This window comes from Wyeomyia smithii, chromosome 3 (assembly GCF_029784165.1).
Source record: "Wyeomyia smithii strain HCP4-BCI-WySm-NY-G18 chromosome 3, ASM2978416v1, whole genome shotgun sequence".
NCBI lineage: Eukaryota > Metazoa > Arthropoda > Insecta > Diptera > Culicidae > Wyeomyia > Wyeomyia smithii.
The window spans coordinates 271,512,569-271,532,042 of NC_073696.1; the positions used below are offsets into that span (position 1 = coordinate 271,512,569).

The 19,474-nt window shown below is 37.0% G+C and overlaps 1 protein-coding gene across 1 annotated transcript; it reads right to left on the reverse strand.

The window, feature by feature from the left end:
- Positions 1-10: 10 nt before the first annotated feature.
- LOC129730549 (protein arginine methyltransferase NDUFAF7 homolog, mitochondrial) lies at positions 11-1,398 on the reverse strand. The gene has a single exon (XM_055689966.1). It carries the CDS (start codon positions 1,303-1,305, stop codon positions 34-36), a length of 1,272 nt encoding a protein of 423 aa, XP_055545941.1. The 5' UTR covers positions 1,306-1,398; the 3' UTR covers positions 11-33.
- Positions 1,399-19,474: the final 18,076 nt, after the last annotated feature.

Here is a 19,474-nt window from a genome sequence, read left to right on the forward strand (position 1 = left end):
CAATTTTATGTTTTTTTTTTTTTGAGTTTTTTATTAATTATAAATTTCTTTCAGTTCCTTTGGTAGTAAAGCGAAGAATTTAAACCTACTGCCCATCTGATCTTCATCCGTGAGCATCCGGAACCCGTCGGTTAGTCGGTGTCGTTCCTCCTCACTACTGGCTCCAGCCAGTAGCACTTCCAGTCGTTCTTTCGCTCCTGCCAGTTCCAGAAAGGCCCGCTGACTGGTTGGCCCGATAGTGAAGATCTTTCCCGTTCGATCGCAAAACTGCTTGAGTAGTGAGAAATCCACATCCGCTGTCAGATCGGCGCAGCCCGGTTCCTCCAGCGGGTTGTAAAGTTTATGATTCCGAAACGCCCGAAAGGTATCTCCTTTGTCGCCTAGATGCCCGTAGTCCACTATCAACGCCAGCCCACCGTTCGAACTGAGCCGATTGCCGATCTCCTGGATCACACTTTCCGACTCGAATGATATTTCCACGTGATTTCGGTCGGCCATCGATTCCGAGCAGTAGCTGTTCAGAAACAATCGCAGCATCGGAGTGTCGGCTTTGGAAGCCACGAATCGGAACTTCTCACTGTTTTGTTGGTCAACATCTATCAAAACTTCCTTCCATGAATCGCCCTCTTTCACAAATTTATGAATTGGTAAAGCGTCGAAAAATTCATGTGCGAATATGATGGAGAACACCTGGGGAACGTCTTCCAATCTACGGTACCAGTACACTTTCAACCCATCCGCCGTTACTCCGGACCGATAGAAAGGTTTATCTCCGTATTCGGTGCTGCTACGGCACAGCAAAGCCGCCTGCACCTTACTCAAATGTTCGCTCATCTCCACTAGATGCACAGACAATCCAGCCGTAACCTTGAACTTTCCATACACCCTCAGGATATCATTCATCATTGTACCCTTGCCGGGGCCTAATTCGATCAACTGAAAAGGCACCGGCCTACCAAACTTGTGCCACTCGTTCAGACTCCACACCGCTAAAACCTCGCCAAAAATTTGTCCAATCTCCGGTGACGTAATGAAGTCACCCCGGCTGCCGAACACATTGTGGTTTGCGGTCATATAATACCCTGCCGCCGGATTGGTTAACACCTGCTTCATGTACGTCGCAATCGGAATCGGTCCACTGGCAACAATACGCGCGCGGAGTTCTTTCCCCAGCGAAAAGCCATCGGCTTTCTTGGCATCCGGCGTTGCATTGCTGGCCGGAGGCAGCGGCACCCGCCGGACCGGTTTGTAGCTGTACCTTCGAACCTGCCGAGCCAATGAACCACCAACTATCCTCAGGTTCATGTTTTGGTTTTCAATGATCCGAAACCATTGAGTCGAACAGAAACCGAGCTGCAGTGGAAATAAATCAAAACAAACAACTTGACACAATAACAAACTGTGAGATAAATTGGCAAGAAATGTCAAAAGCATCAAACAACATGTCAGATGAAAATGTTGCACGACATCGTGCACGGCGCGTACACGATGTTGTGCAACATTTTGCTAACTTAAAACGTTTTATTTTAACATATAACAAATATTTACTGAAATAAGACGATAACAATAACTTACCAACGATGATTTGACGCTGAAACTTTATTGGAAAATATTGTTTAGGTTTGGATCCAAGCAGGCCATTGCAGAACTGTCATTACGCGAAAAAAAAATTTGGTTCGCAAGGCGATAAAATACGCATAATGAAGCAGGATTTAGTTGAGATTACCTTTTCCAAAAAACTTATTTCGATTTTGCCATCACCATTGAATGTGAAAACAGTAGGTAGCAGCAAGAAGAACGACGCATGTAAGTACCTAATTACAGTAAAAAAATATAATACTCTCATTGCTCCATCAATTTATTATTAGTTTTCAAACACACGAAAGAGCTGAATGTTGTTTTTTTTTTTTTCACCAAAACATGTTGATGTTAAGTTCGTTAATTCACTATTCGTCAATACTTTCGTTTACACTTTACGATAAATTTCTGGTATCATTGCTCTATTGATGCTTATTTCGGGAGTCACTTCACGGTGAAATTTATTTCACTCTCACGCTCACTTCACTTTTCTAGACCTATTCCCGATTCCACCTCAAGTGAAGTGACAAAAATCACCTCCGTGGAGTGAGATTGACAGTGAAGTGGAATTTAGAATAGGACAAGTGAAATGAGATTGTTTCCCAGCTCAAAAATCTCTAAGTCCCAGAAAGTAGTTTTTTTCGTTTTTTTTAGAAAACACCAGATCTTGACGTGTTCTGCATTTCTAAAACATTCGGCATCCAAAAATAAATGTTTTTTTTGGTATCGAAAATTTCCTGAACAAGTTTGCATTTTTTTCATCGGGCAAAAAAATGAAAATTTGACCGCCTTAAGGCACGGTTCAAATTCTGATTCGCTTCGTTACTGAAGAATAAATCCAATATTTACCATTAGATCACAAATCAATAAACTTTATGACTTATGGCAGCTTCGTTGAATGATTCCACCGTTCAAAATGGTCGTGAAATAATTCCACGCGAATCGTCGCTTTTTCCGTTCTCACTTCACTGATATGACACTCATATTCAGAGATGCCAGACTTTTTTTTTTGGCAAGTCTGTATAATCCATAAAAATGTCTGTATAAGTCTGTATACCGCTGCGAAAAAAAGTTACCGATACATTGATACCTAATTATTTGTCGACCTGTCAGATTGTTTTGTTTTATTGCTTGTTTTGATTGTTCTTTTTCAAGTCTATCATAGTTGGTCGATTAATCGATAACTAATTTATCTTTTAAATCTAAGTAACACATAGAAGTAAGAGTCTTTCCCGTGATAAAAATCGTCGTTCGTCGTAATGTAGCTAAACTGATACATGATGGCAGAAGTCTCGCGGTAATAAAAATAGTACCTTCAAGGTTTGGGACATTTTAAGCAATTCTTCAACGTTGGATATTGCTCCGAATAGAACAAACGGTCTTTTCACCAATATAACATGCATGGCAATCGATCGAGACAATCAGCTGTTTGTTACTGGGGGCGAAACAGGCAGATTAGTGCCCACGGGGCTGATAAAAACCCCGATAGCCTGACTCGATTCCCGTTGTCATGATTTCACTCTCAAAAACGCAAGATTAATATGTTCAGCAAAGTGTTCAGTTCCTAGTTCACTTTTTCCAGCAACGGCTACAGTGACTTTTGGTTTTTGTGTTCGTTTTTTTGTGTATACTGGTAAAACCATTATGTAGAATATCAGATATCTGTGTAATATCTGTATTATACTAAATGTCTGTATAAAATCTGTAGGCTTATGCGTGTCTGTATCGCAACACAGAAAGTCTGTATAATACAGATTTGTCTGTATATCTGGCATCTCTACTCATAATAACCCAGATTCCGCGGCAGATGTCACTTTGCGACGTTTTTTCTCACTTACGTGAGTCCCGTAATAGGATTTTGTTCACTTCACTCTGATTTCACCGTGAAGTGACTCCCGTAATAAGCACCATTGTTTATGTTTCTCTCTTTCCCATTTACTCTCATAAAACTATGCCTGAGCCTGATTGCTAAAACAAGGGTCATTCTTATTTGAAATCTGAAACACATTTTTCTAATGGGAATCAGTCTCTTGGTACGAACACAAGAATAAAATGCTAAATCTCGCGTAATTTTTCAAAAGGACCTATCTAACATTTAGAGATTCTCTCCTCTCTCACTTTGTTTCGTCAATTACGTCGTTATTATAAACATTTTCCAACCTTTCTTCCCCTCAATCGAGAGATAGTAATACTGTCTTGCTTACTATGCATTGAGTGTTATGAAATATGGAAAAATTAACATAGTTATTGACAGTGGTGGGCACCGCTAACCGACAATTTAGCGACGCTTATCGCTAAGTTGCTAACCAGAAAATTTAGCTCGATAATCGCTAAACACTAAACGCTAAACCCACATTAGCGGAACTTTCGCTAAACGCTAATCGCTAACTTTGCTAACGCTTAAATTTATTGCTCGTGTTTTGAGAGATTTGGACCACTTTGATCTGTTTTGGTTAAACAAACGAAAACAATTACTTTTTAAAGCTATTTACAGTAAGAGGTTCACGAAACGGTATTAATATTTGATTTTGTAAAAACAAGAATAACAAAAGTTATTTAGCTTGCATTGAAAATAGATACTCTCAGGAATGTTTTCATGAAAATTCAATTATTATCTGAATCGAAAAAGTTGTCATAGTTTCAAGCGCATTGCAATTTACCAAAGTTCTTGGTGTGCCAAAAATTCAATCTAGACCTTGTGCTTGTTCTTCAAAATGCTCCTGTGGCTTGTACGATAACTGGAACTCCATTCTAGGGTAAAAAAAAACTGACAAAAGCAACTTTCGCAGTAAAGTATGTTCATCTTTCGAAGCAATTTACGTACGCCATCAGCAATTCACAGTTTTTCTAAATATTTCTATTGTCGCTTCTCCACAAAATTTAGCGACTTAGCGATTAGCGTTTCGGAGGCCAAAATTTTAGCGACGCTAACAGTTTCGCTAACCAGCTCAAAAATTAGCGAAATCGCTAACTGAATTTTAGCGTCGCTAATTAGCAAATTAGCGGAATGGTGCCCACCACTGGTTATTGATCAAAGAGAAAGTAAACAAAGAGAACCTCTCAATGTTAGATAGGTCCTTTTGAAAAATTACGCGAGAAATAGTTTTGAAGCCACGGAAGCCACCGATGATGATGCTTTACTAGATGTAGGGTGTTTGATCCTGGTTCGAACTAGTTTCAGCGTTTTTCATGATACACTTGGGTTGATCTCAGCGTTTCTAATAAATGATGGCAGTTATGTATCAAAATTGACTTCTAATGTGAAAACACACTTATAACGAATATATTGTAGTACTCAAAACTGTATTTCAATGCCTGAATGATTTACTTTTCGATATTTAATGACAGAGAAATAATGATCCAGGTTCGAACTATGCTGATTGTGGTTTGAACCATTTATATGATCCTGGTTCGAACTACTGATTGAATCGTGCAAAAGTTTTTTTTACTCCTCCAAATATGCAATATTCTTTCAATGACTCAAACAAATACTGAACTGATATGGATAACCCCTAATGGCATACTAATTTACCAAAAAGTTTTTAAATATTTAGACTGCTTTGACTGAAATATAAAAAATGCGTAGCGACTCTAGCGGTGATATAAGGAAGCTTGCTAGTTCGAACCACGATCATCGGTAGTTCGAAGCAGGATCAAAAATATACTGTCATATTTTGGTTTAAAATTTATTTTAACTAACCTTTCAATTGAAAAAATGTTACAGGAATGGAATAATATTCTTGTCTAAATGTTTCAAAACTGTTCTTGCTCGAATATAATTGGTTTGGATACTATATAATAATGACGACGAACCAGGTCGTATATGAACAACCAAAGCCAAAATCAACGCTTTTTTAATTGTAAATAATTTAACTTAAGGCTGTAATTTTTCATATGTTAAAAAATCCTATGTTAAGACAGATATCGAAAGCATATTATGCAATTGTTCTAATCTAAAATAACTGAATTTAATATGATTATTCGGGATTTTTCGTAATAGTTCGAACCAGGATCAATTTTGGCATGGTTCGAACCAGGATCAGAAACCCTAGTTATTACAACAGTAATAATTAACATCTTTACCAAAATTGTTGAATTGGAGGGCGAACATAGTCCCCGTTACAAAATAAAGTTAAAGTCATTCTAACATTTGGCACAAGCTTAACGAAGGTGCTTATTACGGGAGTCACTTCACGGTGATATCAGAGTGAAGTGAATGAAGTCCTATTACGGGACTCACGTAAGTGAGAAAAACGTCGCAAGGTGACATCTGCCGTGAAATCTGGGTTATTATGAGTGTCATATGAGTGAAGTGGAAACGGAAAAAGCGACGCTTCGCGTGGAATTATTTCACGACCATTTTGAACGGTGAAATGATTCCACGAAGATAGGGAAGTTTAAAAATCCATTGATTTGTAATCTAGTGATAATATATATGGGATTTATTTTCCAGTAACGAGGCTAATCTTTTTTTTTTCCTTGAAAAAATCGACTTTCAGGGACTTACAAATTTTTGAGCTGCGGCCAATGGAACGTGAGGGAAAAGTTGACCTTCGAATTTCGTTTAGTGGTAGGGCTCAAAAGTTTCCTCTTGTCGAAAAAGGTCCTCATACAAAATTTCAGCTCAATCGACTTTCCGTGACTTTTGAGGGTTTTTTGAGCTGGCAAACTCGCTCATTTCACTTGTCCTATTCTCTTTTTCACTTCTCTGTCAATCTCACTTCACGGAGGTGATCTTTGTCACCTCACTTGAGGTGGAATCGGGAATAGGTCTAAAAAAGTGAAGTGAGCGTGAGAGTGAAATATGTTTCACCGTGAAGTGACTCCCGTAATAAGCACCGAAATATTCAGTCATTCTAACCCTAGGGAACAGTTCAATTAAAAGTTAATGGCAGACACCTAGACACAAAGCATGAAGTTGTCGAAGCGTACGATCACTATTTATCCAGTATTTGATTGAATTTTGCAAGCAAAATTCCAAAGAATAATTTTGATTATGATTATGCTAGTGTTAGTGAAGTCTGTATCCTAATGAGCCGACTTGATAGTAAAAAAGTGTAGGACGTGATAACATTCCTGTTGATCTATTTAGAAGTAACATAAACCGTTTTTTCGGCGTTCAGTATGGGTTAGAAGAGTTTCCAATGACCCTATCAAATGTTATTTATCAAATCAACAACAGTTTGTTGCAATAGGGAGTTTTATCGAACTTATTTCTATTTTTAACAAAAGCTTTTACCCGTTAACATTCAAGTTCATTAATGCAGACAATGTGTGCAACAAGGGAAGAAAAAATAAGCGAACTGGAAATATAATACAGATTTGGAAAAATATACCGCATCCAGACGGGACTTGAACCCGTACAGGGAACTTTAATTTAGAAAAAAATGCTTTTTATTACACTAATTGATGACCGACCTTTCAGTAAGCACTACATAATTTTTCTCAGATATCAAGGAAGTTCGGCCACATAGGGATGTAAAAGAAAAATCTGAAAACGAAAAAAGTGGAATACAATTTCCAATGCTAATAAATCGGTTTGTTTTTGATGAGCGATGATTAAAAAATTTATTCGACGAATCATAATATCGAAGGTTGTTACCGTTTACAGTCCCTACTTGACTGTTTTGTGACGTGGTGTAAACTGAATTTTTTGAAAATGTAAAGTGATTACATTTCACCGGGTCCAATCACCAATAAATTTTGCGTTCATCTTGTAAACAATCTGAGCGTTATCCTTGACTAATAACTGAAATTTGAAAGGCACCGATTTACCTTGGCGTAATCGAGCTAATCTTCCTCCTTGTCCGGATCGCTGTCGTTTGCTTGGACCCGATACGCTTGAACGTCGCCGTTATTGTATCTTTGAGTATCGCTTACACCCTTGATATTACATTGAACTGATTTCAAATAAGTTAATCTAACGACGAGATAAACTTATTTTAGAGTTGTAGGGGAATTAGGGCAAATTGACATGTTGCTGACATCTTACGTGAATCAGACACCTACCAATCGTTTTCTGAGACTCTTTTACTCAAAATAAAACATAATTTGACCACTTTTAGATATTAGCGCATTACCTTGAATGCTCAGACATACTCGATATTATTTCACTTTGTGAAATATACTAAAACTATGCCAAAAACGTTTTTGTAGAATCACCGTTCTAACCTCAGCTTTTTCCGATTAAATATCTGTTTATTTTAATTCGTGAATCTGAATTCGTTATGAGAGGACGTGTTTTATCAGAATCTCTGTGCTTACAACTACAATCATACCTACGGTTAAGCTAGTCTAAGAAAGTGTTATCAAAAGTGAGAAAATGGATGACGGACTCGTTAAAAATACTCTGGCCTTTTTGTTTCCGCCGGGAGCAGCAGCACCGTCACTGGTAGAAGTGGCCAGATTTATTAAAGAGCTTGATACGGACTTGGACTCAATAGAGACCAGTTACAAAATGTCGGATGAGAGATGTCTTTGTATTAAGTTCAAATCACATAGCGCAATGCAAGAGGCTTTAGCTCAAAATCCCGAAACTCGAATCTTCAGCTACTCCAACGGTGACACAGTGGAAATCAAAATGGACACAGCAGGCACCTGTACGAAATATGTACGGATTTTCGATTTACCCCCGGAAGTTCCGGACACCGAAATATCAAACTTTCTCTGCAGATACGGAACTATCAAGCGAATGGTTCGGGAAAAGTTTCCAGCGGATCTCGGTTTGAACATGTTCACCGGTGTTCGTGGAATATACCTGGAAATCAAAAAAGAGGTTCCACCATTCTGCTATATTCGTAACCGAAAAGGAAAAATCTACTACGAGGGACTTGAGTGCGTCTTGAACTGTCCTACAGATCAGACGTTTTTTCGGTTGCTTGTGGACTGGTCCTTGACTGCCTATAGCTTCAAAGTTTGTGTTTTGTCAGTGTGTCTTTTAAAGACTACCTGAAAGTTATTTCCCATCAGTCTTTCTCAAGACTACCTACTTTTGAATTTAACATTTGTTTTAACTTTTTTCGTATCACCTGAAATGGCTGGACGAAAAAAGAAACCTCGCATCGCTGCGGGGAGGAAAAGAGAGGCATCTCTTTCTGACACATCGAGTGTCTGTAGTGACAATCCTTTTGATATTTTGCCTGAGCAAGAAGCTGGTGAAATGGAAGTTATTAATAATGAAACTATACAAAATATAAAATCTTTAAAAAAGGAGAAAGTTCCACCTATTGTGGTAACTATTTCTTCTGAATTTAATATATTCAAAAGGGAACTTTCAACGTTTGTTTCTGACGTTAAAGTTACCTATCAAATTGGCCGTAGAGGTGAATGCCGCTTATTAGCCGACTCAGTAAAGGGTCGTGATCGTCTTGTTCAGTATTTAACTCACAAGATGTACAAATTTTTACATATGACACCAAGAACGCCAAGCCGTTCAAGGTCGTATTGAAAGGTCTCACCAACGATCAAACCGTTGATGAGATCAAACTTACTTTAACAGAATTACTTGGCATAGCCCCTAACCAAGTAATTCTAATGAAACAAAAATCACGAGGCGAAAACAGTCAGAGAACTGAAATTTCCCTTGTTAATTATTTAATTCATTTTAACCGCAATGAGGTTAACAACTTAAAATTTTTTGAAAAAGCACATGCTTTGTATAATGTGCGTGTAAAGTGGGAAATTTATAGGAAGTATGGCGGAGGTGAAAAGCATATCACCCAATGCCGTACTTGCCAACGTTATGGCCATGGTTCCAAATTCTGTAACATGGACCAAAAATGTCTTAATTGTGGAGACTGGAATTGTGGAGTCCGTTTAGCAATTGTTAAGGCAAGGCAAGGTAAACAAAATTCAATTTCTCAATTAAAACCAACTTCAAAACAAAATTCTCCAAGCGTACCAGTGACGCATAGTTTACCTACTCCTTTGCATACCCGTTTAACTTATGCACAGGTTACAGGTAGTTCGAACATTATACCGCCTAGTGTTGGTAGTTCGAAAATGACCGTTAATATGGGTAAGCAAAACACGCTAGAAAATAATTGTACACCTATCACTCCAGCTAATATTGCTGCCGAAAATATTTTTTCTAATATCAACTGCCTGGGGCCTATTGCGGCAGGTAAACTTTCTTTTTTGCAACAGGCAATGTTCGATCTTATGAACGCCATGTTGCAGGCAAAATCAATGTTTGAAGCCATTCAAATAGGCACAAATTTTACTATTAAAATTGTTTCTAATTTAAAATTTAGCAATGATTTTAAATAAAACAATTAAAATATTAAATTGGAATGCTCGCTCATTGAAGGCCAATGAGAATGAGCTTTTTAATTTTTTAACAGTAAATAATGTGCATATTGCAATTATTACTGAAACATTTTTAAAACCTAACATTAAATTAAAATATGATCCCAATTACGTGGTTCATAGATATGATAGGATTCAGGGTTCCGGCGGTGGAGTTGCAATTGTTATTCATCGCCGAATCAAACATCGTGCTCTTCCCCATCTTGAGACGAAAGTTATTGAAACTTTGGGAATTGAAGTTCAAACTGAACTTGGGATTTTATTTATTGCCGCAGCATATTTACCATTTCAATGCACACGCGAGCTCAAAAATTATTTTAAAGGTGATTTACAAAAACTCACCAGAAATCGTTCGAAATTTTTCATAATCGGTGATTTTAACGCTTAACATCGTTCATGGAATAATTCTCAAAGTAATTCCAATGGCAAAATTTTATTCAGGATACTATTTTATTTTGTCTCCGAATAATCCTACATGCTTTTCTTCTGTAAGAAACCCTTCAACAATTGATTTGGTGCTAACAGATCAAAGTCATGTATGTAGTGATTTGATCACACATGCTGACTTTGATTCTGACCATCTTCCAATAACTTTTTCTTTATTACATGAATCAGTTTTAAACCCTATGAGCTCTGTTTTTAATTATAACAAGGCTAATTGGGAAAGATACAAAACTCATATTGAGAGAAATTTCAATAATGAGCTTGATTTGCAAAACGAAGTGAATATTGATTCCGCTTTGGAAGCATTAAAATGTGCAATTGTTGATGCCAGGAATCATTCTGTTCCAAAGGCTCAAGTGAAATTTGATTCACCAATAATTGACGAAAATCTTCAACTTCTAATTCGTTTGAAAAATGTCCGCAGACGTCAATATCAACGTTCTCGTGACCCTGTTTTTAAAACTATTTATAAAGATTTACAGAAAGAGATTAAACATAGATTTACTCTTCTGAGAAATCGAAATTTTGAGACTAAAGTTGAAAAATTGAAACCATATTCAAAACCATTTTGGAAGCTGTCGAAGATTCTTAAGAAACCTTCAAAGCCTATTCCAGTTTTAAAAGATGGTGAACGTTTTCTTGTATCCAATGAACAAAAGGCTCAAAGACTTGCTCAGCAGTTTGAGAATGTTCATAACTCAAATTTGAATTTTGTGAGTCCAATTGAAAATGAAGTCACACGTCAATTTGATGTAATTTCTTCCCAGAACTTTTTACCTGCAGAAATAATTGAAACTAACTTGAATGAGATTAAATCAATTATTTAAAATTTCAAAAATATGAAAGCACCCGGTGACGATGGAATCTTTAATATACTAATCAAACATCTCCCTGAGAGCACAATGGAATTTTTAGTGAAAATTTTCAATTGCTGCTTCAAAATTGCATATTTTCCCAAATTATGGAAAAATGCAAAAATTACTCCCATTTTAAAACCGGATAAGAACCCAGCTGAAGTTTCAAGTTATCGACCAATCAGTTTGCTTTCTTCAATAAGTAAACTGTTTGAGAGAATTATTCTTAACAGAATGATGTCACACATCAACGAAAATTCAATTTCTGCAAATGAACAATTTGGATTTCGCCATGGGCATTCCACAACTCATCAATTGCTCAGAGTTACTAATATGATACGAGCTAACAAATCTGAAGGTTATTCCACTGGAGCTGTCCTTTTAGACATAGAAAAAGCATTCGACAGTGTTTGGCATAAAGGTTTGATTGCGAAATTGCAAACTTTTAATTTTCCAATTTTCCTAATCAAAATTTTAAAAAATTATCTTACTGATCGAGCTCTGCAGGTTGTCTATCAGAATTCAAAATCTGATAGATTTCCTGTCAGAGCAGGTGTACCTCAAGGTTCAGTCTTGGGTCCAGTCCTGTACAACATATTCACTTCAGATCTTCCTGATTTGCCTCCAGGATGCACAAAGTCATTGTTCTGCGATGACACAAGCATTTCCGTAAAAGGAAAAAGTGTTCGTGTCATATGCAGTCGATTGCAGAAAAGTTTAGATATTTTCTCTTCTTACTTGCAAAAGTGGAAAATCTCTCCCAATGCTTCTAAAACTCAAATGATAATTTTTCCGCATAAGCCTAGGGCTTCTTTCCTCAAGCCAAACAATAATCACGTTGTCAAGATGAATGGGGTTATTTTAAGTTGGTCCGACAAAGTTAAGTACTTGGGACTAATTTATGATAAAAAACTTATTTTCAAAGAGCACATTGAGAGTATACAAGCCAAGTGCATCAAATATACGAGATGTTTATATCCTCTCATTAACAGGAATTCTAAACTTTGTTTAAAGAACAAACTTTTGATTCACAAACAAATTTTTAGACCAGCAATGCTTTATGCTGTACCGATCTGGTCAAGTTGCCGTTCAACAAGGAAGAAAACGCTCCAAAGGATTCAGAATAAAATTCTGAAAATGATTTTGAAGCGTCCTCCTTGGTTTGGTACACTCGAATTACATAGACTTACTGGTGTTGAACCATTAGAAGCTATGTCAAATAAAATTATTAACAATTTTCGACAAAAATCGTTGCAATCCTCAATTGCTACGATAAGCTCTCTTTATAGCCAATAAGTTAGCAATTAAGTTAGTTGTAAGTTTACTTTCCCTTTTCTGACAAGTAGGTTTAAATCCCTACGAATGATAAGTCCTAATTGCGAAAGCAAACAAATCCTAACAATTAAAATTACAAATTTCTAACAGTGTTGAGAAGTCACCATTTGTGATTGGACACACATACTCATTATTTACTAATATTTATCATAAATACTTAAGCTACTAACAAATCCCCCCTTAAAAAAAAAATACTACGAGGGACTCAAGCAAAAATGCTTCTTTTGTAAGGAGGAAGGACACATAAAAGTCAATTGTCCACTCAAGGGCAACAGTGTTGCCTCGCGTTTGGAAAACAGTGCCAGGAGTGTTCCAGAAAATGTAGAGTCTAATATACAACCATATTTGATACAAAAAGAAGTGAACCGTCAACTACCAAATGTGCAAAGTTTTTCGAGCGTAGTGAGCAGAATTAAACCTCAAGTCGGCGAAGGTAATATAGAAGCGAAAATGGTCATGTTAGTGTCTAATCGAAACAAAAAAAGTTTATCACAACCGTTGATTGAGACAAGGGAACAAAACGAAAACGAAGACGCTGTAAAGAGTGCAGTAAAACGGCAGCACTCTTCTAGGGAATCAGGAGATGCAGATGATGATGCATTTCCTGGTTTAACCAAGGAAATAAACAGGAAATCTTCGCGTTTGGGGAAAAAAGCTTTAACTCCGCTAGAAACAATTTCAGGTGGTTCTAAGAAGGAGGACAAAAACAAACGAAGCTGCAGTAAATAGACAATGATTGCTGGTTGAGGTTATGTACTCTTATCCATTTCCGATAACCACGTGTTTGTTGAAAGTGTTGGTGTGGGTTCTTATTAAGATACTCTAATGGTGGATGTGAGTTAACAGAATATCAAAAATGGCATTGAATTTTGTTCGGACAATTAACATCAATGCTATTGCGGTTCATGCGAAGAAGATGATGCTCAAGGAATTCGTGGAGAAGAATAATATAGACTTTGTACTTTTGCAAAAAGTTCATTTCGATGATTTTTCATTCGTGCACACTTATGAAACTTTGGTGAATAAAGGAATGACAAATAAAGGTACCTCGATTCTAATTCGGAAAACTTTAAAAGTCAGTAATTTGCTAATGGATCCGGGAGGACGTATAATCTCTATACTGATAGACGGTTTGAATATAGTGAATGTGTATGGACATTCTGGATCACAATACAGAGCTGACAGAGAATCGATGTTCACTGAGTCAATTGCTGTTCATTTCAACAAACCAGGTACTAGTAATAACTTGCTCGCGGGCGACTTTAATTGTGTTTTAGAACCAATTGACTGCAGAGGGAAAATGTATAATTTTTCAAGTGGATTAAAAGCGGCCGTGGAATCCCTTGAGCTGCTGGACGTTGCTATTGGCCATAAAGGCTGGAAACGAGAGTACACTTTCTTCAGAGGGGACTCAGCTTCTAGATTAGATCGAATATATGTGTCAAAAAATTTGTGCTCAGAAGTAAATCAGTGTCGCACAATACCCGTTGCTTTCTCAGATCATCATGCTGTGATAATCAAGTGTAAAATACCTTCAAATCAATTACCTATAGTTAATGGACGTGGCTACTGGAAAATTAATGAATATCTGTTAAACAATTTGGCTATTCAAGAACAGTTTAAAATTGAATATGAAAAATTAAAAGAAAGACGGAAGTTTACTGATAGCTTCAGTGAATGGTGGTCATACGATCTAAAACGTAAAATTAAACAATTTTATAAACAAAAGAGCTTTGAGCTTAATGCTGCAAATAGACGTATGAAGGACGTATGGCTAACAAAATTGAATGACCTTTGCGAGAAACAAAAAAACGGCGAAAAATTGTCAGACGAAATAAGTGTTGTGAAATCGAAAATTTTGGAAATTGAAGTAGATAGGTTAAAAAGTTATGCTCACCGTTTACAACCAGCATCGTTATTATAAAATAAGAGAATGGGGCTTTTTCAGATTGCGAAATTGAATAAGCGTAGGCTAAATCCAAATATTTTATCTCTAAGAGCAAACGAAGGCGTGATTACTAGAACGAATGAACTGAAAAAAATTGTTTTTGATCATTATAACACATTGTTTAAAGAAAATCCCGTAATGGATAATAATTTTATAGCACTGGATTTCGTGAACAAGGCTTTCAGTCAAGTGACACAAGAAAAAGTTATAGAGCCCTTTATTGAAGAGGAACTTTTAGAAACCATCAAAAGTGTTGCAAAGAAAAAATCTCCAGGGCCGGACGGTGTTACGTATGAATTTTATATCGTATATTTCGACTTAGTTAAAAAAGAACTTTTGAACCTATTCAACAAATTCTTGGACAATTCCCTACTACCAATGGAAAGCTTTTCGAAAGGAATCATAACGCTTATTCCAAAAATGGGCAATTCAAAAGAAATAGAAAATTATAGACCTATAAGTTTACTAAATACGGACTACAAAATATTCGCAAAGCTCATAACTAAGCGCATCTCAGAAGGGATTAACGAAGTGATTGATGAAGGTCAAACAGCGTTGGTTCCCGGGAAATCTTGCACGATAATTTGGAAATAATTCGAACAATAATAATTAAAGCGCAGCAAGTTAAAAGTATGAAATTCGCGTTACTAAGCCTAGACCTAGAAAGAGCTTTTGATGTAGTTGATCATAGGCGATTGTGGGAACTTTTAGAGAAGTTCGGCTTGCCCTGTCCAGTAATATCAATTGTAAAAAGCTTATACTTCAACGCAACTTCGCCGGTATAAGTAAACGGAAGTCTTACCAGTGATATGAAAATAGAAAGATCAGTGCGGCAAGGTTGTCCACTTTCTATGACACTCTTTGTGTTGTATATTGAGCCCCTTATCAGACACATATACGCTTCCTTAAGGGGTATTCTGATCGAAACTCGGTTTATCAAAATAAAAGCTTTTGCTGACGATTTGACAATCTTGATTAGGAATGACGCTGAATTTGACGCGGTTTTGCAGATAGTGAAAGATTACTCCCACAGTGCTAGAATAAATATGAATTTAAAGAAATCAGGGTTTCTAAGAATCAATAATTGTGCTATCGGGCCCCAAATGGTATCAGAATGTGAAGAATTAAAAATTTTGGGATTGACGGTTTCAAGCAGGTGGAAACAGATGGTTGACAGTAACTCTACCAAATTGATTAAAAACATTAGTTTCACGGTACACTTGTTTTCGACACGGAGGCTTAATCTGATAGAAAAAGTAATAATTTTGAATACAATTGTGCTATCTAAATTATGGTACATAGCACAAGTAATTTTACCTAACAACAAGCACATAGCAAAAATTAAAATGATTGCTGGACAGTTTTTATGGAGCCACCACCCAAGTTTTAGAGTACAACGTGATCAACTGTATTTGGATACTACGCAGGGTGGTCTGAATTTGATTGACCCCGAAACACAGTGTCAGTCACTATATATTAAAAATTTAATTTTTAAAAATAAAGAGAGGAATGATCACCCATTATTCAAAATGAATACAACAATGCCCAAAAAAAATTTTAGAACTGGCCCGAAATGTAAAAATCATGCAATACATTGAAACAAATAAACAAATTTATAACTTTTTACTTGCAAAGAAAACAATCGAAGTAAATATTGTTCAAAAATTTCCCAGTCTTCCATGGGATATTATTTGGGAGAATATAGCACAGAATTATGTTTCAACGCAAGCACGTTCAGTATTGTTTGAACTGTTTAATGATTCATATCCTAACAAAGTGAAAATGCATAACCATAATTTTGCAAATATGGAAAATGGTTCCTGTGATACTTGTGGCAAACCTGATACAAATATTCATAGAATAAAATATTGTAAATATTCAAATGTGATCTGGAACTGGGTAACAGACATTGTTAAAATTAGGTTGGAACAGAATATAAATTCACCAGAAGATGTCTTACACAAAACAATCAACAATAAAAATTGTAAAGCAAAAAGCGCAATATGGCTGGTAGCAGAAGCTATATATTACAAGTGATTTATTATAAAAATGCCAATTAAGAATGCTTTAAAAAACAAATAAGGGAAAAGAGATGGAATGACAGAAAACTCTTCAGTGAGCACTTTAATAAATTTCTTAATATTTGTTAAGAATGTCAATCAGTAAAAGTTACTGTGACTTAACAGAAACATCATCTTTGTATAGACAGTACAAAAAAAATGTATGGATCTTTAGGTTAAGTTGTTATGTACTAATATGTAAATAAAGTTTTTAAATAAAAAAAAAAAACCTCAGCTTTTGTCCGATTAAAGATCTATATATTTTAAAAATGGGTAAGAAGATCATATGTGGACAAACTCTTAGAATTTTGATATTTAGCCTTACAACAAAATGGCGTCCGAAAAACATCGAAAAATACCAATTTCTCAAAAATTGGGGTCCAAACTCGAGGAAATCTAGTTTTGCATCAAAATAAGTAAAAAAAATTATATATAGAAACCAAGGCAGAAGAAAAAGTTATTTTTTGTTGCACTGTGTTATTATTCGAACTATTCTATTATTTCTCAAGCACAGGCGACAAAATTACAGACCTAGTAATTCGGAATGTACTATTTCGCCTATATAAGAGCCCGTTTTAGCCGAAACTGCTCATATTTGTTCTAGACAGTGACTGCCGTAGTCCTTACTTAGCATCTGCGAATTGTGATATTGTCAAAAAATTAAATTAAATGTTTCGCTGATCAGTTAAAATTGCTTCATATGCATTGACGGGTTATAGTTAGGTTACCCTTTCGCCACAGAATATCGCATTTCATCGCCACGCGTGAAAAAGCGACATCACCACGCGCAGTAATAATAATGATAACAGCATGTAATACACACTCTCCCATACAGCTCACGAATCGTCGTCGGTCTGCTAACCTGTGGAAGTTTGGCGCGAGCGAAAATTCACTTGTGCTTCTCTTGCAATCGCAGCAACCGCGGCGACCGTAGATGCGGGAAAGCGCTATCAGCAGCAGCAGTCAAAGACACACAGACACAACTGCACCGTCGCCATGCGGGATATCAAATGGATTCCCGAACGAGTTGTGCTCTCTCATTCGACAGTCGCTGTTACGATATGACTAATGCTCACGTTGGGTTGCGTATTAGATTGATTCATCTGGTAGATTTATTGGCCGGGTATTTATATGAATGAATATCCGAATTGTTACACAATTTTCTCGAACAGTGTCACATAATCAGGAAACTATATCGTACAGTATCAAACAGTTATTACAATTCACTATGCTGCTAAATTGGAATTTAGGTAGGCAAATGTTCGGCTTCAGAAGTTAGTTCCATTGTGGAACTCAATAAAAAGTATTTTTAAGAAGATTCAATTTTTATGTCTTTAAGTTCCAAAAAACATTACTCTCACTTTCTTGTGGCGATTTTAGTGTAAAAGTTTGCTGAATTAAAAATATAATTTCAGATTGTTTACCTAGTGATGTATGGAATTAGCGATTTGCCATTTCTGATCATATCATGACCATGATGTCATGATATTTTACTCTGCATTCCAAGTTATTGTACCACATACGTTCAAGCTTGTGAAGCGAAGCAAAGCCTTGGTGCTATATTCTGTTTGTTATACACAGACTTCGCAGCCAACTGTTTAGTGTACAGGACAATTGCGGAGCTAGCGCTACGATCCTTCTGACACTAACAGTCTCTCCCGAGCCGAACCTCGAACCTACGACGACTGGCTTGTTAGGCCAGCATCGTACCTCGAGACCATCTGGGAGCGTTCAAGCTTGTACTTATGCAAATATTGCAATTGCGGTAGAAGAGCATAATGAAGCTATTTAAATTAAATAAGACTTGTACGCGAACAAAAAACGCATTAGACAAAAGGCAACAGACGCTTCTTAAGGCACTCGGTGCGGTAAATTTCGCTATTGATGGTACCCGTTGTGATGTACGGTTTACTCAGTTTACCGCATTGGCATATGGCCTGCCAGAGCAAGTATTTTTTGGCGATGTTTCCCTCTTTCTTCTTCCTTATGTTTCCCGGAACATTAAACTGTGATTTGGCAGCGTAGAACTCTAGTCCCGGTATCTGCTTTGTGTCTGTCTTGATGTAGGTGTCACCATCCATAATCACATACATCGGTTTCGTTATTCACTCTCGATACAGCTTCCTTGCGCGGGATTTGGCCGCCGTGTTTTGTTGATCACGCCGGTTCGGTGTCTTCTGGACTATGAATACCGGAAGCCCAGCTCGTTTCATGGTTTTCCGAACAAACCAGCCGGAACGCTTTGCCTTCAGAGCCGCGTCGCGAATCGAAAGGTTCGAAATACGCTCGAAATAATACAACACCTTCCGGTCCTTCACAGTGTAACATAGTGTTCGACATCGGACCGGGCAGGGTCCGGTAAAAGTCCGGTCCGGTCCGGTCCGAAGTCCGATCGGACCGGAACCTTCAAAGTCCGATCGGACCGGAACCTTCAAAGTCCGATTATTTTCCGGAACGGAGCTATCCGGACTTCGGAACGGACCACGGACATTTTCAGTGAAAAAAATACTACAAGGTATACAGCCCTAGGGGTTGTATGAAATGGTGACGTAGGACTAAATATAAAATATATGCTAAACTAAATATTATTATATGCTGCGCTAAACTGTTCATAGGTAACACTACCGTTTATTTTTGATAGTCGTTATTTTAAAACTAACGATGCATGAATACATAAAAATTTTACACTAGTAGTAGTTGCGAAAATTCTCATAACTCTTATCTTCAAGCATCTGTAGTTCTGAAAAGAACCGATTCCATAATATTCAGTTAGAAATTCGTTCTACAGAACGCTGATAATCGCACCATGAATATTTTGTTGGCCGCGCATAAAATTTGCTCTCCGCTGTGCCCTCCAGTAGCTGTGCCAGCAAAATATCCTGCAGCGAACGATGGTAACTGTTGCTGCCGTATGCAAAATAAAGGTAACATGCTCCGCAGTGTGGTCC